General features: G+C 42.5%; 1 protein-coding gene and 1 non-coding gene across 3 annotated transcripts in view; both read right to left on the bottom strand.

Annotated features, from left to right (window-relative positions):
* The window catches only part of COP1 (COP1 E3 ubiquitin ligase), a 124654-nt gene that overhangs the window by 2679 nt on the left and 98057 nt on the right, over window positions 1–23918 (bottom strand). For both annotated transcript variants that reach the window (XM_058808441.1, XM_058808442.1), the window contains exon 19: window positions 299–343. In XM_058808441.1, coding sequence (XP_058664424.1) covers window positions 299–343 — 45 coding nt within the window. The remainder of the gene's footprint in view (window positions 1–298; window positions 344–23918) is intronic.
* LOC131560400 (small Cajal body-specific RNA 3) lies at window positions 14175–14310 on the bottom strand. The gene has a single exon (XR_009274976.1). It is a non-coding gene; the product is annotated as a small Cajal body-specific RNA 3 (non-coding RNA).

Genomic DNA, 23918 nt, shown 5'->3' with positions numbered 1-23918 from the left:
GCCTGGGGAGGTGCCTGTGCAAGGCCCTCAGTGCTGCCAGGACCCCAGGGAGCAGCAGCAGCAGGGGCTGGATGGCCACTAGCAACTCTTCCACACCTCACTGCAACTGGTCTCACTGCTGGGGTGAGCCCGCTCACTCCACTGTGTGCCACAGGCAAATACATCATTTAAATTGCAAACCTCCACAGCCAGGATGACCTCCTCTAATGGTTTCTCCTGGCTGTTCAGTGTCTCTTACCTTGCTCTTTACTATCAACAGATTCAAGTGTTTAAATGCAAGATGTGTAAAATAACTTACCTTAATTGTACCCTGACTGTTAGCAGCAATAAGCACGTTGGACTCCTGGAAAAAAAAAAAAGAGGCACTATCAGAACCTGCCATTGCTTTTCCTCCCTCTTTTTTTTTTTTTGGATGAAGCAGCAGAGTAGTTATTTTTATCTTAAACATTAGAAGTATATCTAATTTCAAAGGGATCAACTCTTCCTATATCGAAGATGCTTTCAAGGCTACAAGTCTTTATAAGTTACACTACCTTGAAGAATTAGAAAGCAATAATCCTTAGTGCTTGTACAGAGCTTTAAATCTCCCAAGCAATTTACAAACATGAATTAATTCTCATAGCCTCCCTGTGAGGTGGACTAATAAAAATAATGGTTATTTCATCTTTTGGCAGCACATGGACAAAGATCTCCAGCACCCTAACTAAACCAGCTAATCACCGTTACAAAACCCCTCTAGCTCCAAGGCCAAGAGGCTTCAGATGAGTAAAACAAAGAGAAGAGATTAGAGAGCAATAGCAGATGCACCCAGTTTGAAAGGGAAGATAAACAGAGAGGGCTCCAGCCCTGCCTTAAGCAGAGAGGCAGCATCTATTTACCTCCTGCCAATTGATGGAGTTGCATTTGGAGATATCCTGCTTGACTGCAAATTAATGGTCTGCTGCATCAGTCAGGCAAGCCCCAGGCAGATGCTGGAGAAGAGAGAGCATCTTCTCTCCAGACTGCATTCCTCATGTGACCAGCAAGCACAGATGCACCCTCCCCAGCCAAAATCCTATCCAAAATACACACACAAGCACTGGGGTGCTGGCAAGAGCCCCAGAGATGTGGGGAGGAGCAGTGCTCCCAGAGGGGTGACCTGCAGCCATCCTCATGCCAGCAGACACACACGCTGTTGCACCGCCCACAGAGACCTGCTTTCTCTCAAGACAGCTGATATCTTCTCTGAGACACATTTTGAAATTTCTCTCACTGCTGCTCCCCATCCCCAGACAAACTTGCTGTAATTATCCCATGCTAAGCACATGCATTTTTAATGAACTCGGTGACTAGAACACGCCCTGCTGTGAAGGGAGTGGGAAGGCAGCTCAGCACAGCCCCTGTGCTGCCTCACCGTGAACTTCAGGACTTTGCACAGCCTCAGGATTTGGGACAAAGGAAGAAAAATCCCCTTCAGTGTGAAAATCCATTTATCAGGTAAGAATAGCCTTGTGGTGGACCACTGGGCAAACTGACACAGACAGATTTGTTCACCCTGGTACAATCATTAGAGGATTAGTTAAAACTCCTGATATCATCTCACTAATGATCCTCCAAGTCTAAGCTCCTGAAAAGAAAGTATATCCTCAAAGGAAGAATATACTGCAATTTCTTTTAATTTGGTGGCTAAGAATCTAATGCAGTGAACTCAGCTTCTGGTTAACAACATTAAAATCAAAACCCACTGTGGGGGGTTGATTTTAATATATATAAATATTATCTGGGCACTGAAACAGGGACCAGGATGCCTGATAGGATTTTGGAAGCAAATGAGAGGGACCAGCAGCAATCTACTGTGCAATGCAGGAAACCTGAACCCCTGAGTGCAGATGATGCAGGGTTTGAGTGATTCCTGTTTGCACTGTGAGTGACTGGCAATTCACCCTGCTGCTGCAGTCTGCTGGGGTGCCACTGGAAATGAACTCTGTTCCAATGAACAGTTTTACCTCCTAAATAAAATAAAAATGCCAGAGGGTAATTTACTCTCACTCCCTTGTTCTTCAGAAGCCCCTGGGTGCTGGGTTTTTTTTCAGCAGGGTCTGAGCTAATCACTGCTCTGCTGCTTTCATCCACAACCATGAGATGCAAACAGGAGCAGACAGCAGCAAAATTAGCACCAAATCTGTCACTGAACAGTGATTTGCTTGTTAAGGCACTCCAGCACTGCTTCTCCATGAACACAGCTAAGTAACTTGTTTTTAATCCTCCAAAGAGACAATTCACTTCCTTTTGTGTAGCCTGTAAAACAATCAATACACTCAATGTGTTAAACACCTAGAGAAGACATGAAGTTGTTTAGATCTGCAGGTTTGTAGCTGTGTGCACATGAAACCAATCTTTTTGCCAGGACATGTAGGAATGGAAAGAAAAGCACCATCACCTCTGAACTGGCAGAACACCTATTTCCCCAAACACACTTCTGTGACTACCTGTAGCACTGAGGCATGAAAAGCAGGGCCTCACCATCCATTGTGGCTGCATGTTCTACTTCACCATCATCAATTTGTGTTGTGTTTTTGTGCAGGGCAAGAAGGTTTAAAGACTGGCCTTACTCATCCCTTCCATTTCTGCTGCTTGCAGGAGCCAGCAAATCCCAAAGCAGAGGCACTGGGAATGTGGGAGACCCAGCCCAAGTGAGTAATCCTGCTCTGAAGAAAGCAGTCATTAAAATGACTCTTCTACACATGAATCTTCTCCCATGAGAAGATTTTTTTGCACCTGCAGCCCCTCTTAGCAGGAGAGGCAGAAATAACAAGCTGCTTTTGCTAAAAGAAGACTGAAGAAGAAAAATGAACAAACACAGCAAAGATTGATAGATTAAGGTTTACTGCCTGGCAAACAGAAGCATTTTGTTCTGTGTGGCTGCTAATCTCAACCTTTAGAATCTTGGTCCTCTTAAGGCAATAGAAAAAAGCTCTGGGGACATCAAAATTATGCATCTTCTTGTCTTTTAGTGTTACATATGAATTTAAAAATCTAATTGGCAAAGGTGGGTGCATGTCAGGATTCATGTTAATATAGGGTGCAGTTCCAGAACTGCTCTAACATGCTCCAGGGCTGAAGTTCTGTGTTAAGAGCTATGAAAAACTTCCTGCCTTTTGTTTTTTTTCATTGGACTGCAGAGACAGTATTCTGGGAAATCTGAAGGGCAGTTCCCTGACATGGGAAGGACTTGACACCATCACGAATCTCTGTTATCACACAGGCTGGATATTCACAAGTAGGTTCCATTATGTAAAATGAGGCTGTAAATTGGTCTTGAGTGCAAAGACAGACCTGACAGGAGCACCTCTGAACCTGACATATCCCTGTTTCTCCAGTCTGAATATGACTGCTGGACCCACAGTAATTTTAGAGCATTCACCCATGGGATTTGAAGGGACGTTCACTGATTGCACCAAAAAAAGAAATTTTTGCAGCACATTCTTGATGGCAATGAAAAACAAAATCAAGTTTAGGACCTTCCAGAGGATATGAGATACCTGCTAGAATCATCATTCAAAGGAATTATTCACCTGGTGACAGCTGGATTTTGAAGCACACTGATTTCCTTCCCTCCAAGATGAGCCCTACTTTGGATGGCCCTGGGGAAGCAATTTGTACAGGAAAGGAACAGAGGAGAATTAAAGTCTGCCTGACTGCTGCTATTCATGCAAGAGTAGTCAACATTAAGACAATCAGAAATGCTCTGGATGTTTTGTGAGGTTTGAAGAAACTCAGCTGAACAACTCAGAAGTTGTCAGAGCTGCTGCAGTGCAACAGGGACTCAATGACAGCTGAGGTTGGAGCTTTTCCACTCCTTTACATCCTTGTGTAAGAAAACATTGCTGGGAGGAGAGGACACCAGATGAACAACTGGGAAACCACACACACATCTCCTTGAAGGGACACCCAGTGATACCCAAGTGGGCTCAGCTCCAGGGAGTGAGGAAAGGCTCTGGACAGACTCTCCACTCTCCAGTACCTGCAGGGAGTGAAGAAAAGCTCTGGACAGACCTCCACCCTCCAGGGCTCCTCTCTGCTACTCCTCCTCACCAGTAAAGCTGCCTCACTGCAGCTGCAGGGGCTACACATCCCTCTCACCAGTGGGCTTGTGCAAAATCATAGCTGAGCATTTTAGTCTTCCTCTGTTGACATCAAACCTGTCCCAAAAGGGCTCAAAAGAGATGAGCACAAATCACTAGCAATTTTTTGTCCCTTGAATACAATCCTTACTGAGACTATTCCTCCCTTGTTATCCCACACATATCAATCCTTGAAGTGGAAATCAGAAGGAAAAGCTGAAGAGATCATTCCTTAGGATGGATGTGTTTCCAAGTTATATGTGCACATTTTTTCACATGAAGGACTGGAAATAATTTTTGGCTCTTTCACCATATTGTAAACAACTACAGGCCATAATATTTGCACTTCTTTGTTATGCCACTCATTCTACACAAATAAAGGAGATTTACCTCAAACTTCCAGCACAGCCATCACTCAGGTAAGCATCAATTCCTGGATTTTCAGCTAGGTTTGTTCTATGGATTCCGAGCTAGGGTTCTTAAAGATCTTATTTTAAATTAACAACTTCTCACCTTCCCTCCCCAGCAGATGTTTTGGCTAACAAATGGCTGTGTTTCCAACACTTATTCCAAGGAGCTGGAGCCTAATTAAGCAAAGCTGTTGAATCAGTGGGAAAATCACTTGGGTGAGAAAGCTTGCACTCAATTGTCTTCTGTTATTTACAGGTAGAATAAAAGTATATAGTTGAACTAAATCTAGCGCTGTTTGTATAGAAACTCCATTATTTAAGTAAATTTACTCCTTCCTTACTGAAGGTGGCAACTATTACTCTGCTGCTGGCTTTTAGGATTGAGCTGCAGGCTATCTGCAAGACATATTTCACCAAAACTTTTCCCATCAATGTCACACATAAAGTCTTTCTACACATCTAAATGTGCAAAAGTGGTTCCCCAATAGACCACCACTGCTTGACTGCTCTTCATCTTGTAATTAGCAGATTCTAATGGCTTTTCACTCTAATTCTCCTGAGCCCTGGTTATTTTCTTGCAGTAAGACACAAATCAGCTTTTTGTTTTTGAAAGAAAATTACAAATTCTAACCCAGGAAACACAATTAAATGTCCAGTGTACAAAAATCAAGAGGTTTTGAAAAGCTGAGCTGATTAGATCCCTTCCCAGTGGGACAATGTGCAAATTTTGGGTTTTTTTTCCTATTCTTGTGATACAACTGTTACCAATGAAAGGTGCGCAGTGGGTTGGTTGAAGTGGTGCACAACCCTCTATCCCTGTAAACCACAATTTGCTTTCTATGCCATCACACTCACCTAACATTAACCCTTCTGAGCAAATGTAAAGGAATATTTATTATCTATACTGTGAACACCAGGCTCCAGCAGAAATTAATTACTTTACACCAAGTTGCTTCTTCACAGAACAAGGTCTAACATATAAAAGATGTTATACCAAAATATTTTAGGAGCAGCAACACCCAACTCTTTAGGTATTAAACCTGGAACAGAACATGCACACCCGAACTGTGTCTTTTATTCCTTAGAAACAGTATTTTTATCTAATTCTGAAGGTAATTCCTTTGTACACAGACAGATAAAGCCTCTTTAGGCCCCCAGCAAAAAAGAGAAAACTCAATCCATGTGAAAAAGGTGCTGTCTGTGCTTCTTTCTAGATCCAGCTGCAAATACACAAATCTTTTGGGTTTTCGAGTTCACAAATACTACACAATTATACCCACCCAGCATAACAAGGATATTTCCTAAAATGTTAAGCCACAGATTTAAAGATTATGGCACTGCTTTGACTCACTTTCTGTAGAAGGACTTGCCTGCAATCATATACACATATATATAGTTTCTTCTTATGTCAGAATTCATGGGCATACTGGAAAGCTTTTTAGAAAAAAGTTTTCAAACAAATTAGTGTTTTCATCATCCTGCATCATGCAGAGTTTGCAGCTTCCACATCAAATGAATTGCATCTCACTAGGAAATCTGCCCAGGTAGAAATTCAGCATCCCCTTGAATCCCTTCCTTTGTTTTTCAGCAATTCCAAACTTTAATCTCTGTACCTGGGATGCCTTTATTCAAGTTTTCTGACACTTCCACATCTGGTATTTCTACCTGCAACTCAATACACATGACTACAGCTCTTTTTCCGACTCCCTGAAGCAATCTTCTCATTTTGGATTTTACAATGCATTTTTCTCCTTCTATTCAGATCCAACCCAGCAGAAGACAACATTGTGTAACTGGAAGCTTATTTGTTATCAGACATCCCCAGGTCTGTATTCACAGCTCAGGGGTGCCCTGAGGAGAGCAGCAAGGCTTGCTCCAATGACACACTCAAATAAGCAGTAAGCTATCTCTTAGCCAAGTGAGAAACCCCTTCTTCTTAACATGCCCTTTTCATTCCTGCATGTAGCTCTCAAAAAACAATATCAACAAGGCAAATAAGTCAGGGCTAGAAGAAAATAGAAGCACACACATATCCAGTGCTGTACAGAGCCATCAATTTCCTTGTTTCAATGCCATCTTCTGAATTCAAGATGGAAATGGAGGCCAATGAGGTTGACGGGGAGAAGGCAAAGAAAGCTCTGCAAAGGCAGGAGAGCCAGCCAGCAAAGCCCACCCCAGGTACTGCTGATATATTACTGCCTCTGCAATTTAGTCATTCTAGAACAAAACTGCTATTGATGAGCATCTAATTTATTTAGAATCCAAGATGAGAAAATCTCATTAGACACTTATTATTCTGCATCTACTGCAAAGCAAGATCCACAGCTACAACAGCTGCTGCACACTCCCCCATCAGGCAAGGCAGGGAGACATAAGTTAAAACCAAATTATTCTGGTGTTAACCCTGCACCTCCAAAGCACAAGTCTTCCCCTCCTCTCTGTGTAGGAATATTGAGTTCCACTGCCCATTTATCTGTGACAGGGTGTCTAAAGTTACTTGTTCCTATAGTCATAAATCCTGGGATATCAGATGCTCCCCATAAACAATGTGGTCAAGACCTTGAAGGAAATGGCAGCAGTATATAAATACAGCTTACAATAAGCATTCAAAAACCATATACATAAACATACAACAACATTAATATCAATATTGCTAAACCACAGGAAATGGCAAGGCATTACTTTAGTGAAGACAGCTTCTAGCATCAATTCTTTAAAGACTTAAAACTCCTAAATAGTCATCTGGCAACGCAATGCCATACACTGCTTGACAATTGCATGGTTTAAGACCTGCATTCCTCCTGCCAACGTCTCCCCCCTTTCCCTTCTATTGTTTGTTGCAGTCAGTCATTACATCATGCTGGAGGTGATGTATTTAATCTCTCCCTAGCCAAGGTCAGGCTGCCCTGCCCAGCAGTGCACGGTGGGGCAAAACCAAGCCTCAGGGTGTTATCATTAATATTGCTATTGCATATGCTCCCTTCCAAATTCACATCAGGAACAAAATACACAATCTGGAGAAACAGCCACCAATCTGCTGCATGAGAGTATTCACACATATCATCTAAATCTGGTACTTTTAGATTTTGATTTTGTGCAGACCAGTGGCAAACCATCAGGGATCAGAGCTGTAAACAGAAATCAGCAGAATGTGAAAAGGCTTTTCTGTTCAAGCTACCCTGAATTAGATAAGACAAGCAATCCGCCCTACAAACACCAGAGCTGTGCAGCCCAGTCCCAAAGCACAGCAAGGACCACAGCTCCCAGCTGCTGCACTGGGAAGGAATGGATGCAGGGAGACTTATGAAGAGAAAGGTTTTCCCCCCAGAAGATGGCTGGGCACTGGAACAGGGTCCTCAGGGAGGTGGTCACAGCAGCAAGCCTGACAGGGCTCAGGATGTGTTTGGACAACACTCTGAGGCATGTGGTAGGGTTGTCAGGGTGTCCTGTGCAGGGCCAGGAGTTGGACTTCATGATTCCTGTGGGTCCCTTCCAACTCATGATATTCTAGGATTCTATTCCAGCTGCTTGGTCCTCTTTAATTTGCAGCACACTCCCTTTACTCCTACTGTGAAAGGCAAACTTCCATCTGCTAAAGCCCTGCTTCAGATCAGATGGTTTTGTTGTGCCTCTTTCAAACTCATGGTATGCTTCTCCCACCTCTCTTATCTTCTCTATTCTTCTCTATTCTTCTTCCTTCGTCTTCCAAGTCAGTGATCTCTCTTCCAGCTCAACTGTACCTAACACTCCTCAGCTCCCTCTTTCAAATCATCTTCACACTTGAATCAGCAATTCTCTTACTTGTGCAAGAACACTTGGATCTTTCCAAGACCATCTGTCCCATATTCTTCAGGACTTTTATATTTCTGAGATCGTTGTCCCTGGCATAGCATTTCTCATCAAAACCTTACTTTCAGCACTCTGTTGTTGGCTTCAGCTGCCTCTTCCACAGTACTAGGTACATCTTTCCATCTCCTCTTCCTTCTCTAGTGAACTCACCTTTGACAATCCTGCTTACAGCAGTTTCCTCTCCTTTCCCAGTGTCATTTGCTTCAGTCTCTAAATAGCTGAATGATAACGGCTTAAAATTGATCCAACCACCTTGATGTTAATATTTTAAATTATTAAGTCTTAGTTCTCCAATGCCAATAAATCATTTATATGCGCACATTTAATTAACAATCCAATCAGTAAAAACAACTTTGCATTCGCGCCACATGTTTTATCAGAGGAACCAAAGACACATTACAACATTAATTAGGTGTAATAAATGCCCTGGTGAGGTAGTGAAATATTGTGGGGAAACAGAGGCAATACACTTGGTGGATTTGCCCAAGGTTAATCCAGATGTTCCCAAGGAGGTGTTAAACAAAAAGGGCAGGGGTGAAGGTTTAAATGAGGTTTAACTCTCTCCATAAGAATTCCTGTTGGAACTGTAGTATTTACTTCTTTGCAGTTGCATTCTTTTCCAAAAAAAAAAAACCTTTGAGGCACAAACCACTGCCATCAAGCATGCTGAAAACCAGCCCTAAATTGTGACAGCCAGTCATGGTCCAACATCATCCCCAGCTGGGGCTTTTGAAAGACACTTTATGACCTTCCCACAGCACAGTTCCCACCTCCACAAACACCTGAGCTCAGGGGATGCTGGACCCTCACCTGCTGCTCTGAGGTCCTAGATGTATATGAGTGTCTGGTAGCTCCAGGTGCTTCAACAGCTCAACCAGCCCATGGGGAATTTCATACCAAGTGTGCCTGAATGACCCAAGCTAACTTCTGGAGACAGGTCTTGCAGCTGTGTAACTGGTGGGTTACATGCTGGCCACTGCTAGTGGGATAGACTGGGAAAAAAACCTTCCTAAACCCCTCACATGACACCATCTCCTCAAGGCAAAAGTCAAAGAATAGAATAATTCATGCATCACAACCAGAGATGGTGGCAATCAATACAGGAAGATGGGTTAATCACAGGTGATGTCAGGAATGATGAAGGGACCAAGCTGAGCCAGGCTGGCTGGGTCAGAAAAAGGGAAACACTTTGGCAGAAATTCATGAAATCAATTTATTTAAAACTGATAATGGATACCTACTCTGCTACTGTTCATTTTATATGGTTGGCTGTCAACAATCTGGGGCAGCCAAGCTGTCTGGGCAACACTAATATGGTGGGGTGACCAGGCTGGAAGCCAGGAGCCCACCAAAGCCAGTCTGTCACTCCCCTCCCTCAGCTGGACAGAGGAGACAAACAGGCTCAGAGTCAAGATGGGGACAGGCAGAGATCACTCTCCAATTACCATCACAGGCAAAACAGGCTCAACTTGGGGCAAATCTAATCAAATCAGAGTACAATAATGAGAAATAAAATCTTAAAAACACCTTCCCCCCACCCCTTCCTTCTTCACAGGCTTAGCTTCACTCCTGACTTTTTCTATCACTTCCCCCTCAGGGACAGAGAGGGACAAGGAACTGGGACCACAATCAGCTCATCACATATTGTCTCTGCCATTCCTTCACTCCTCAAGGGGAAGAGTCCCCAAGCTCTTGGTCTCTGCTCTCTGTCCTCCATGGCAGCAGGGAATTTCCCTGTGCCTGGAGCAGCTTCTTTCTCCTCCTCCTTCCTCACAGAGCTCTGGGTCTGCAGCAGAATTGTTTCTCACATATTCTCACTCCTCTCTCCCTGCTGCAGTTGTGCAGTATTTCCCTCTCAACTCATCCTAAGTACATTATCCCAGAGGTGCTGCCAGCACTGCTGATGGGCTCAGCTTTGGTCAGCACTGCGTCCATCTTGGAGCTGGCTGGCATTGGCTCTGTTGGACAGGGAGGAAACTTTGGGAAAGTTCTCACAGAAGCCACCCCTTCACCCCAAACCTTGCCACACAAACCCACCTAGTACATATCATCTCTGGCAGGTTGTAGCTTTTTTGCCCCATTCTAATGAAAACCACCTCCACTCCCAAGTCTGAGATGACATAGATAATCAAAAAAGGGACAGCTTGAATTGTTCCATTTTTAGTTTCTATGCTTTATCTGTAATAACATCCCTTAAACATACCCAACCATTTTTAAGTGGGACCCCACCACCAAACCAAAGCCAAATCCTGATACAACAGCATCCTAAACCAACCAACTTGGAAAGTTCTGGACATGCATTTAAATCCTGACCATTGCATTAGTGGGTCTCAAAATAATGTTGCAGGGGGACTTGAGTGCTCAATAAACACATTAACTCTCCTAAATGTTTTGCTTATGCCAGCTGGAAAAGAAGGATGATGGTTTCACTGCATCTGCAAGCTTTCTAATTGTGTTAGTGGATGGGCCAGAAGTCTGGCAGCCATGGAAATCTTCATTTCTCTTTAGGCCAAGAACAGCATATTTAATAGCAACAGGAATCGAGTCCCAGTTCCAAGTGTCAGCACTCAGGGTGCTGTCTGAGGCAGGGAATAACAGCAGACGTTCAAGCTGAGGCTGCAGGCAGGGAGTGTGGGGAATTACACATCTGTGGGGAAAGCAGGGCTACAGCAATAGGAAGAAACATACCAGGAAAGCAAAAATATCTCATCCCTGGAGGCTGCTTCCACCCAAGGGCTGCAGGCTGCTTGGTGGTAAGAACAGACAAGAGAAGGATTCCTGCAAGGTGGCCTAGCTTGTAGCTGCATAAACCACTATTTATATAAAAGATACATTTATAAATTTTTTCCTTTTATTTTCTATGCAACACACATGAGCCATAGAAGTGACCTCCACCAGGACCTGGTGAGATAAAAGAAATGATAAATGGTTTCTTGTGGAGAAAACTCAAGGCACAAGCATTAACATTAGCATACAGAGAAGCTTCATGAAATTATACCTATACTAATGCTATTTATAATATATGCTGATTTGGGAAAAAGGACTTTGATTTGAGGAGTGAAAGTTTAATTAAGGTAAAACAAAAATTTCCATTAATCTTGATAGAATTCACAGTCTGCTGCTCTTCTCCACCATCCACTTCAGCTAATGCTATAACAGGATCAAGAGCAGCCCAAAGTACCTGAAACCTCCTGCAGTGCAGGCAAGGCTGGGCAAGCTGGACCAGAGCACGTGGCCCTCCCCAGGCTTGGGAAATAGGACACTTTGTCCCCTCAAGGTATTGCTCCAAAATGCCCTAAGTGCAGTTTTCACCAGCCAGGACACACAGGAAAATGAAGAAGGGATGTTGATAAACTTGAGAATGGCGAAGAAAAATGGCCAGAGCCTAAGACCTGCAGGCAGATTCTGAGAGCATGCATCTCATGTCACAAGCACAAGTTTTCTCTTGAGCAGCCAAAATTTCAGTGATACGTAAATCTTCTCCCTGGGTGAATTCAAGTCATAGAGTTTGTATTAAAAACATTTCCTTTCTTCTGTTCCCACAGTACAGGTAAGGCTGAGGTAGCAGAGCAGGGTATCCTCCCCAGCCAGCAGAACCATCTCCTACAGACCTGTGGCCAGGAAGGGGTTTAGGGCTGGCTTGGCTCACAGCCACTGAGGGCTCTGTAAATCTATTATAACTGTATGGAAGAGGGAGCTGACCTGAACTGTGGCCAGGTCATGCCTGCAAAGCTCTTTGGAAGACAGGGATCTTTGCTTTGTACAGTGAAAGATGCTGGGATCTCTGAAAGAAGATATTTCAAAGCCATTTTTGCAGGTCAGTTTTCAAAGTAAAGCCACAATGCAAACTACCAGCTTTCATGACAAAATTGTATGGTATTGATAAAGACAATACAGTAAATTGCATTTTAATAACGTACATAAAAAGTGAAGAACTTCATTAAACAAAACCATGCAGAGTATAGATGATACACATGAAGTTGCTTTCAATATCCCACTCCTGATGGCTTCCCCATTGTATTTATCTGAGGGGAGAAGGGAGTGAGAAGACAGCTGTGCCTTAAGCACCAAGAATGATGAGAGTACAGCTTTATAGCTTTAGTACAATAAATGCAAAGCATGGCATATTCCCTGCTTCATTCTGCAGAATGAACTATTCAAAAGATAATAATGAACTTTGCATCATCTAGAGGACTCAATTGTGCCTTCTGCCTGCTTCCCTAATCTCAGCCATCTAAAACACTCCTGAATCCAGAAGCATGAGGGAAACCAGCAACTAAAATGTATCCAAGAAGTCAGAAATCACTGGATCATTCAGGTGTAGAAAAGCATTTTAGATTTGAAAACTAAGGATGTGAAAAGAACAAACAAGGAAACCCTCCAAGGACTGAGATTAAAGTCAGAAGCAAATACAGGATGTCTTAAGACAAGTTCATTGATTGTGAAAGGGAAAAAAATATCCAAACTCAACACACAGTTCTAGACAATACTAGACAGAAATTGTCTATTCTTTCATTCACCTTCCAACTTTCCCTCTCCTCAATTTGCTCATTCACCTCCCTGCAACTCACCCTCCCCAAAGGAATACCAGGAGGCAGCCCCTGAATTCTAATGGCATTTGCTATTCCACTAAATCCCATAGATCTAAACGGGCAAAATTAGCTGAATTCACCTATCAGGCATTCTCCACAGTACTAGAGAAGGCACCTGAAGCTGTAAGATGGGCTTTCTTTTGTTTACAGCTTTTAAATAATTCAGAGAGGAGCTGTCAAGTTGAATCTGCAAAGCTCCCTTGACTTTGGACTTGTGCTATCAGACTGCTTGCCTATTGTTTATAAAGACAAAAAGGAAAACGTTACAGGATCATATGTCTGCACGGGAGGGGAGTCAAGGACTAGGAGAACAAGGGCTGTCAGGACAGAAGTCATAAAAAATACAGATGGGAAAGCAAAAGTAGGCAGTAGGTGAAATACAGATGTACCAGCAAAGCAGCAAGAGCCAGTTGCCAGTTTGGCTGTGCTATAAATACACAATGCTTGCAGTTTCTTGTGGAATATGAAGTCATCCTTCAAAAAGGAAAGCCCCAAATGCAAATGGTAACTTTAATTAGCAATTAAAAGCCCAACTTCCCAGCTATACAACTGCAGCTGCCTCTCCCAGATCTGTCTCACTTCTGCAAACCCATGACAGCTGTCAGGCAGAGGGCCAGCACTTAATAATCATTCCCAAACCTCAAACAGCACAATTCCATCCTTTCTTTCCTTTTTTTCTGGGCTTTTTGGGCAGACAAAGATTTACTAGGTCCTACCTGGGGACACTAGCAAACCACAGGTGATGGCCCTTGGCATCCCAGGGAGTTCATACATTTCAAGGTGCCTTTTAGAATTTTTATTTTTAAGCGACTCTGTGGCATGCACAGTTCTGATGGGGTTTTGCAGAGTCATTTTCAATCAAAGCTGCAAACCTGACTTTAAAGCAAATGACTGTTTCTTGAAGCAGCAAGAATGGAGAGGGGAGGGAAATCTCAGGACATGCAGCCTGCTCCACTCAAGCACATCCCTCCAACCAGAATGCAATCACCTTTACAGCCAGTTTGCTAAACCTAACAAGAACTTTTTTAAAAGAGCATTTTAATACAAAACCCAGTAACTATGATTACAGTCTTGCTCTAAGCTACTGAGCTGGATTAACACTTGGCAATTATCCTTAGCTGTGGATGCTGCAAACAAAATCCTGCCCAAGGGCTGTCCCCACGTGGTGGGACATGGCAGCTGAGGATGCTGCAGGAGCTCTCCCATTGCAGGATAACATATGTGTAAGGAGGGGAACGATCTGATTTAGCTGGCTGTCCTAAAGCAGACAGAGACCTCCATTTTGCTCTAGGAAGACTGCAACAGTGGACAAAAAAATGTTTATTTTGCCCATGACCAGTCCCAACTGGTCCCAGCAGCTTCCAGTCCTAGCAAATGTCATGATTACACCAGCCTGTTATACACTGTCTTTTATCCTGGGCTCCTGACCATATCAAATCCTAAATGAAACATGATGTAAGGCATGCTAATAAGCCAAAGAAGAGAGGATTCACATAATAGGAAAATATCATTAAGTGGAAAAGTTTAACTCAGAAGGTCAAAATTATTCTAACCAGAAGAAAGAGATGCTGCATGGGGCACACTCACAGGCCCCAAAGCCTTAAATGTGGCACTGACAGTGCCTTTCCTACTCACTCAGTGACTGCCAGCCAACAGCACAGCCTGGAGCTGCAGTGCCATTAATAATTCCCTAAATTTCTTGGCCTTGAATACACTCCTAAACTCCAGGAACAGCTTGCCAGTGTGCTGCCTGCAAGAGTACCTACAGCAAGATGCTGCTTCACCACTCCTTGACCCATCCCCTTTTCTTAAAAATTATTTTAAATGAGGTATATGCATCTGAAATAAGCAATGCCAGCTCCCAAACGTTACTGGTATAAGTCTGTGCTCAGGTAAGAGCCCTAAAAGGAACACAGGGGCTGTTGAGTTTCCATGTCCCAGCCTGGAAATCCTTTAACTGCTTCCCCCCCATGGTCTCTCCTTGGCCTCAAAGAGCAAAATCCAGTTGATATCATAACTCCATTCCAGGCTGTAACTGGAGATTTAGGATGATCTTACAGGTGTACACACTTCCTGGCAGAATACAAGAGGTTAAAAACAGACTGTAATTTTTGAAAGCATGTTTTTGTTGGGGCTAGCAGCAAAGGGGAGCAGTGGATCACACTGTGGCTCTGCTGCCCAGTGCTGGAGCTTGTCCTCCCCTGGGTTCTCAAAGAGGAATCAAAGCTGCATTAAGGGACTTCATCCATCAATCCATCCTGCACAAACTCAGGAGCAGCTCAGTTTATGGCAGAACTTAAAGCCAACAGAGGCTTTTGCAAATCGAGTAAGCCTTTTTACAGCATATCAAAGTAATTTCTAGCTAATAATCAAAACAGATTTAACCCATTCTGTACTACACCACCTAACAACTTTATTCCAAAAGCCAGAAAGCATTTCACTTTCTAATGAGCCAGCAAATGAGTAAAAGCATCTCTCTTTGTATAATGTACTCAACAAGCAACTCTCTCATGCTTGTGATTTCTCAGCACTGTGAGGCTGAAGTGAGATCTGGGTAATGTTCTACATCACTGTTTAAGAGCAATTCAATCATCTTTGTTCTGGATTAAGTCTTGCTCCCGATTAAATTTAACAGAGCTATGAATAGGAAATCCATGACTTGGGAAGTAGGCAGATTTTATCTTTAAACCCAATTCACAAGTAAAATCATCTCTCTCACAATAGATAATTCTGCTAGTGTTCAAGTTATTTTCACACAGTGGCTATAAAAAAAATATCTCTAGATATCTGAAATGGAAATGACTATTTTTAATGCTCCCTGTCACTCTGAATGCATGCTAAGACTAACAATACTGCATCAAAAAGAAGAGCTCAACAATCACGAAATCCATTAAGCTACCAATGACTAATAGAGAAAAAAGGAAGTTGAAAAAGACTCAAGTATATAAAGAATTACCTACTGGGATTACAGGGGTGAACAAAATCCCTTGTGTTGCACTACAGCACTTCTGTACCCTTCAGCTACGTAAACATTAGAATACAAACCCCACCTTTGCTGACAAAGCGTGAGGGAAGACAAACACTTCTGGCATTTGATTTCTTTTTTTTTTTTTAGCTAATCTGCTTCATCCTCCCTTGATTTTAGATTTTGTTTCTGAAGAGTTGCTGCTGTTGACTCATTCCTCAACAGGCACCACAGAGCTGAAGCACGTGGTATGTACTCTGCTTTTCTCTGAGCCTGATGCTTAAAATGTTCCAGAGCAGAGATGGGGAGAAATAGAGGACAACATACAGGGGACATAAGAAAATAAAAATGACTGTTCTCTGTCAGGATTTCACAACCTCTTTCTTATCACAGCAAACTTGCATGTAGAGCTATGAACATCAGGAGAAAAGCTCCCACAAAGAGCTCATGATCATGTCCTGCCCTACCTAAACCACCCAAGAAGAGATACAGGACTGTATCATGAAATGGCCTCTAAAATAAAGCCACACAAACAGCACATACACAGTATGTGTTTGTGGGGATAAGGAGACAGAGACACTGGCATTTGGTGTCACATTCATTACTTCATTAACTTTGATATGTGATGAGCTGGGCTCAAATTTCACATTCATGTGCTACCTGAAATCAATACAGAAGCCTCAGCCAGACTGAAAGTATATTATAAACTTGCAATCTGTTTGCAAAGAAAAACAGCAGAAACTTAAAAAACCTATATGATAAAAGTTCTCTTAACTCCCCATCTCACTCCAGAATGGATAATTCACAGGTTCACAATGAATAGCAAAATCCAAAAATTTACTGGTGGGCTGAAGAGGAGACTGTCCTTGTTCCTGCTGCCATGCTCAGACATCTCTGCTGTTTAGGGAAAACCAAAGGGAATTATGAGAGGAAGAGGAGAGGTGGCAGCAGAGGTGGCCAGGAGGCACAGAAAGGGACTGAGTTCACATTCAGGATATGCTGGGAAAGATGCGGCCAAATTGCATCCCTTCACCTGTAACAGTACATTCAGAAACATTTATCTGAAAGCAATCTCCAAAGCAGTATTTTTCTTAAACCTCTGAGCCTTTGTTTACTTTTGGAAAGCGAAATATGTATATTATTCTTATGTTTTGAAACAAAGAAAACGCCCAAGCTCCCAATGCTGGCTGCTGCCTGTTATAACAGCAGAAGAAAAGTTGCTAAATCCTGTTCTACTTCCAATTTCCCCACAACCATATCTTTTTTATGCATTTCCCAACAATTTAAATTTCTTATGTTGCATTGTCAAGCAAAGAATGAGCCTGGGAAAAACAGAAAGCCAACGGCATCCTTTTGTAGTAAATAAGGATATTTGTATTTCATTTTCACTAATTTTCTCTCCTTTTTGCTGGCCCAAATTTATCTTTTCAAATGCTGGAGCTAATGTGCAAGTTGTGAAGCAAGACATACAGAGAAGAACTATTAACCTATTTTAATGAAGGATATGTCACTCTAAACAAATCAAGATCTCCCCCAAGCACACACTCTCCAGACCAGAGCAGCTTGCTGTTACTTAAGTCTTTAGAGAAACTTGGCTAGAGCAATCTGCTTTGTAGGTCTTTCCTGGAAGGAAAAAAAGGCAGCAAGGTCTCAATTGATCAACTTAGAAACTAGGAGAAAGAATCATGTGTGCCTGATTAACATGAGGATTCTTGGCTGGTGATGCTGAGCCTCTGCCAGCATGGGTCATGAGGAGGGACACAGCTTCTCCTGCTCCCACTGCAGTTTATTTATGTGCTATCTGCAGATTACAGGTAAAAGGAACTTTATTTATTTAATAGATCAGAACCAAACTTTCTTCCCAGTATATGTAATATTACCTATATTCTCTCCAGTATCTCATTATTATAAATACTTGGGGAACAATGCTCTGCCTCATCTGCCCCAGCTACACCTCTCTGCTTAACTTAATATTCACTTCAGATATACTAAAGTAAAACTAAAAAATCCAGTACTGTACCAAACAGCTCACTTCTCTCCAGCTTTAGGAACTAGCTAAGCATTTTGGAAGTGATTATGACATACAATGCCATAAGAGACAATTATTTAAAGCAGCACTTGCCTCACAGAATTCAAAACACCTCGTGCGAGGGTGAACGCCCATCAGCTGCACAACCCCAAATTTAACAGTGCCATTTCTGTCAAAAAAGGCACTCATTACATTACTAAACATAACTTTCCTGTCATACTGGCTTTCTCTTCCTTAGAAAAGACTGATTATTATAACTCTGTGTGTAACCTATATAAAATAATTATGTCTCCTAATCACATATCAGGTAGTTTCAATTCAGACATAAGATTGCCTCCAAAGGAGGGACCATTTTCACTCCATGCACATACCTAGCTCATCTAGAATTAGAGCAGAACACCACCAAAAGAAATTTAAACATGTTTAAAGGATACAAACCCATGTGGCTGCTAGAAAACCCCTCTGAGTAGTTGTTTTTTGCAAGCCTTTATTCTCACTTTACTAACATGCAACACAGTTGGCACTAAGCTGGTCACAAATTAGTGGATATCAAAAGGCCTTGGGATTTTGTTACTCTCAACAGAAGGGCAGAGGGCACACAAAAAACTTCAGAATGGATACCCAAAGCCAAGCAGTAACTCTATTAATGCACAGATATACACAAAGTAAAGCTTTTGCAGAGAAAACCACCTATGCATAAATGCTCCTACTTCCAATTCACCCAGAGGTTAAATTATCTGATCAAAATCTTGTGCTGGAAAGGAAAAAAATCCGCTCATATTTTTTCCACTTCATTTAGACTGTGTAAAACATTAAATTCTGTCATTAAAATTGCTTAATTAGGAGTGCTAGAGCAAAAGGTTGATGCAGCTCATGAATTGTAACTGCTGAATGGTGGTGGCCTGGCAGCACTTGCCATAGATATTAGCACTGAAGAATGGGGAAAAGGAAAAAGAAAAACACACTATTGCAAAGTTGGTTTGACTTTAATTGAAGCACTGTCACTTGTTAGAGGGAATGAGGTTATAAACCAAATTCCAACAGCACTGACAGCAGACCACCACCCTTGTGGGGCAATTCTGCATCTGCACAGAAGCTGGCTTCAAAGGCAGTGGTCAGCTCAGTGCAAAACCTACCTCATTCTTGCTTTGCTCTTGCTGCTCTGAAACCAAAGTCCTGCTTTAGCAGTAAGTGCTGGGACACACAGCTCTACTACTCCTGCAGCTCCTGCCTTTAATGCTCCCCTTCATCTGCTCTGCAGCACACCAAATACTGCCTGACTGATACCAGCTCCCAGCACTCAGACCTCATCTCACTGGCACTTTGTGCCAACCAGGGACTTCAGCAGATGGCACTTCACACAGAAACAGCCAGCATGAACCTAGCAGTGCAAAGTAAAGCAAAGGCTGCTCATGCAGGAGATGCTCTGACTCAGAGGAAACCAGCTTTAGTGAGAGCTTGACATCAGGCAATATTGGCTCAGTACCTACAGAACTTGCCAGGATCCTGCTGTGACCTACTGCTTGCAGGGGGCTCTGCTCCAGGACACTACACAGAATATACATTAGATACAGTGGGTCCAGAGGAGGCCACTGAGCTGATTACAGGGTGGAACACTACTCCTGTGAGGACAGGTGGGGGTTTTCAGCCTGGAGAAGAGAAGGCTCCAGGAAGACTTTCTTGCAGCCTTCCAGTATTCAAAAGGAGCCTATAAGAAAGATGGGGACAAACCTTTTTGTAGGGTCTGTTGCAACAGGACAAGGGCAAATGGTTTTAAATTGAAAGAAGGTCAGTTTAGAACAGATGTAATGAAGTTTTTTTTATAATGAGGGTGTCCAGAGATGTGGTGGAAGCTCCATCCCTGGGAGTGTTCAAGGCCTGGTTGGATGGGACTCTCAGCAAAGAGGTCCAGGTTTACTGCAGGAGGTTGGACTAGATGGTCTTTAAATGTGCATTCCAACCCAAACTACTCCATGATTCTGTGATTATAAGTCCCCCCAAAAAATACCAGGAATGAGCCTTCCTCCCCAAAGGCTAAGAGCTATAGGAGGGCAGAGACAGAATACCTGCCATCTGTAATTCCCACAGCAGCTGAAATGCCCCAAGGCAAAGGCACAATGCTAAGATAAGGCATGCTAAGAGACAAGTGTACACTTCATGATAAATATCCTTCCAGGCATCATTTGAAACCCCCCCCAAACAACAGCCTAATCAGTTATTTAATCAGTGGCTTTAGAGCCCAATGGAGTACATATCAGGGGCCCAACTGTTGAGACTGGTTGGAAAGGGAATGCAGCTGTCCAGTAATTTAATTCTAAAAGTAAGTGCTTCCTGAATATGAACCTGCACTTTTTTTTCTCTCCACCCCAGTATAAGTAAGACAAATAATTTTCTTTGAAGATGTGCTGTTTGGGACATAGCTTATGTAAGTGCCACATGATACATACTGCTGTACCTTGCAACATTATGGTTCAGTAGCAAGCTGAGGATGGAGTTGGAATGAAGTCTAGGTTCCATGTGAACTCCTGACTTCAGTTCATCTGTTATAAAACTCATACTTGAATAAAGAACTGATAGTTACTAAAGCAGTCAAGTGCCCATAGGAGAAAAACATTCACTTACATGTTTAACAACAGCTACAGAGAGATTTCTTTGCATCCCCAGCTCACCATGTGTAACACACAAATATGATTTGCAATTGCACTGGGATGCTCTCATTTTTTTCAAAGCTTAGGAAACAGCAAGAGCCTGCTCACACCTCTATTTGCACCAGCAATGATCTGCAATCCATTATCTCTACAGCTGTACCATTGGGATCAGCTACTGGAATGGTAATGTCAGCAGCACTCAGTGATGTTGGCCACTGTGTCATTCACTCAGTCTAGGAAAGATGACTCCAATAAGAAAGACCTCAGATCTATCTACAGCACATGCTCTACTCCTCTTGGCATTAGAAGAGATGCACTGGTAAGCAAATATCATCTGTAAAAGTCTGAAAGAGTAAATACTGTCTCCATTCAGGAAATATAGACTTTCATCTGCCTTCAATTCAAGACAACGTTGACCCTGTGGCAATTTTCTTTGATTATGCAAGGAAAAAAAAAAGCCTCACCTTGCAGAAGGAGAGAAACTGAGTTTGCAAATGTAAAGCTAAAACCAACAAAGAAGAAAAACCTGAGCCACCTACATTTCTTGAAGAAGCTATTCTTAAAATAGAAGCCACAATGATATCAGAGTGCTGCAGTACCACAGGGGACCTGAACTTGAGAGATGAGCAGAAGTGCCAGACTCAGCCCTGGGTCCTCAGCAGTGGCAGCTGCTCTGCATCCAGGAAAGGAAGAGTTAGCACAGCTCCTGACACACCAGGCACCTGCTGTGTGCCACATTGAGCCTAAACAGCAACAGAAATGGTGCAAGACGCTGCCCCAAACACACTAGGCAGGAGGAGCACAGGGGACAGAGGCTGGGTTTTCAGGGAATCTCCTGACTCCCTTCACTGTGATCATGTCCTCACTAGGAGGAAGCTCAGAGGGTATCCTGCAACCAGGGAGAAGACAGGAAAGAAAGAACATTTACCAGTATTTTTCTTCTTCTACAGAACACTCAAAATTAAACATTTCCTCATGAAGCTGGTCATTTGTATAATCACATTATCAAGATGGTGTTTCACATGGATTGGAGTGTCAACAGACTGAGATGTCAATACAGTGCATGAACTGTTAATAATATAACATTCTTCCCCCCCCCCCCCCAAATTTCTCCACACTTGTACACAAGTCTGTGACACACACAGGTTTTTGACAGGGAATAAGATATTGTCAGTCACCTGAGTATTTTTAAAATAATTCTCCTTAGCCACAGAATAAATAGAGCCCAAACCAGAGTATTTGAAGAGATATGGATATGAAAGGATATGAGAATGTTCAGAGCAATGGATCATGGATAGCTTGTGACATCTTTTATCTGCAAGTAGAAATTATTCTGCATAAGAAAATAGTTTTCAAGCAGCACATAAAGCAATATAAACAGTGTGTGTTAGTACACATAACTAATATGCTAAAATCTGAGGGGAGGAAAAAACCAAGCATGACATCCGCTGATGTTCTAGGTCTCATTTGTTTTTAAAGAAAATTTTAGATTTTCAAATGAGTAAAGGAGCAGTAGACATGAAAAAGGTAGGATGGAAGAGAAATCAAATACGTTTATACCTAAGGAAAGAACAAAATAAAAGTCAAAGAAAGCTGTGTTTAAAGCATTGCCAATGACCAAAGAGAGCAGAGGGCATGTCAAGAGGAGTGGGAAGCCATCACACAGACAGCTGTGAGCACTGCACCATGCAGGCTATGGGGATTACACAGCTTTCCAAGGAGAGAGACAGCGGACCTTTCTTTGAAGATTTTCAGGTGGGGGAGAAAAAACCAGCAGAATAAATCTGATCAAAGCCACCACTTGCTTTTTTCAGAAGCTGATCCTTCTCAGCCTTCCATAAACTGCTGTGCATTGCAAGCACAAGAATGAAGATGAACACCTCTGTGTTTCCAGCATGAAGAAGTGGTGTGGGACTGCACTGGAGGGGAACCTGCAAGGATTCTAGCTTGGGAGATGCTGCACACAAATGCTCTTGGCCAGTCTTGGTCTAGGAAAGAAAGGAGGAGTCAGAAACCAGCAGATGCCCTTCCAGAAAATACCACAGCTGGAACTACTCATGCTGTGACCTGTGGCACAGCTGGGGTCTCATCACTCCAGGCAGGAATTGACCTCCTAAGCTTTTGGATTCTACCTAGGTATTTCCTGACATCTGAACAGGTAAGTTGAGGATGCTGTGAAAATAAAACACCACTGAGTTGAAGCTGGTAGTAAAAATTCTCACCAATTTGAAGATTTTAAAATTTCAGCAGCAAAGAGAGACAATGAAGTTTCAGGTGCTTGTTTTACCCCCAAAATCCTGCTGGAATTTGTGCTTCAAGCTACAAGAGGTATAGTTACAGCTGATACAAGTTACTTAAGAATGACACTGAATTACCATTCAGTTACTTGGGAATGACAAAGGAGGTTTCAATTTTATGTTCATAAGTCACCCAAATTAATTAGCGCTTTAAAGTGGCAATGAATCATTTCCTGAAATAATTTGTATTGGCTAAATTAATTCCTGTGAAGGGAGCCAATTTGCTGATTGTAAATTATAAGAGCCCCAGACTAGCTCCTGTGTACACTGTGTACCATTTATAAGACTATTGGGAAACAAAGGATGGCTACTTTTCATCAGTGAACAAGACTGCAGCCCTATTAAGTGACTAACTTACAGTGCTACAATTACAGGTTTCTATTTAAAGAATCCAAGCCAGACATCATTAAGAAACAAAGCTGGATGTTTAGAAAAAAAGGAAAACTAAACAGAAGAAAAGCTTGTTTCCTGAAGAGGTGCACCAAAAACCTATTTGAAGGGAATATTTCATCCTCTTAGATTAACAAAGAGAAGTTTAGATGTGCAAGGCTAATTATGAATACACTTTCACCACAGGGCAATGCCCAAAGCCAACCTGAAGCCTGGAGTTCCAGAGCTGCTAACCCATGGTTAGATGACTGTTTTGAGACCTCCATAAATTTAAATTACTTTTGAGGAGTGATGAAGTGAGAAAACACATACATGGGTTTCTACTCAGGTGGAAGAGATGCTTTCCTTCCTCCTAGGAGAATTCATCCACCCAGTACATCCCACCACCCACCCATCTCTGGTTAAAGACAGCAGCACCCTTCTTTAATGGATTCCCCTTCTTTACTCCTCCAAAAGAAAAAAATGTATAATGCTTTACCTAAGCTAATTTGCATGGCTTTCTCCTGTTCTTATCTGCATCTCCTCACTGGTATCAAAGCCTTGACATTTCTGCTTGTGAAATCCTTCCCTGCTAACCTGCTTATCAGCAGTAATGAATACTTGTGCAAACAGGTACAAAATTAAATGGCTTCTTT

Source organism: Ammospiza caudacuta, chromosome 7 (assembly GCF_027887145.1).
Source record: "Ammospiza caudacuta isolate bAmmCau1 chromosome 7, bAmmCau1.pri, whole genome shotgun sequence".
Taxonomy (NCBI): domain Eukaryota; kingdom Metazoa; phylum Chordata; class Aves; order Passeriformes; family Passerellidae; genus Ammospiza; species Ammospiza caudacuta.
Note: the sequence above shows the minus strand (reverse complement) of the source record. Positions and strands in the feature narration are given on the sequence as shown.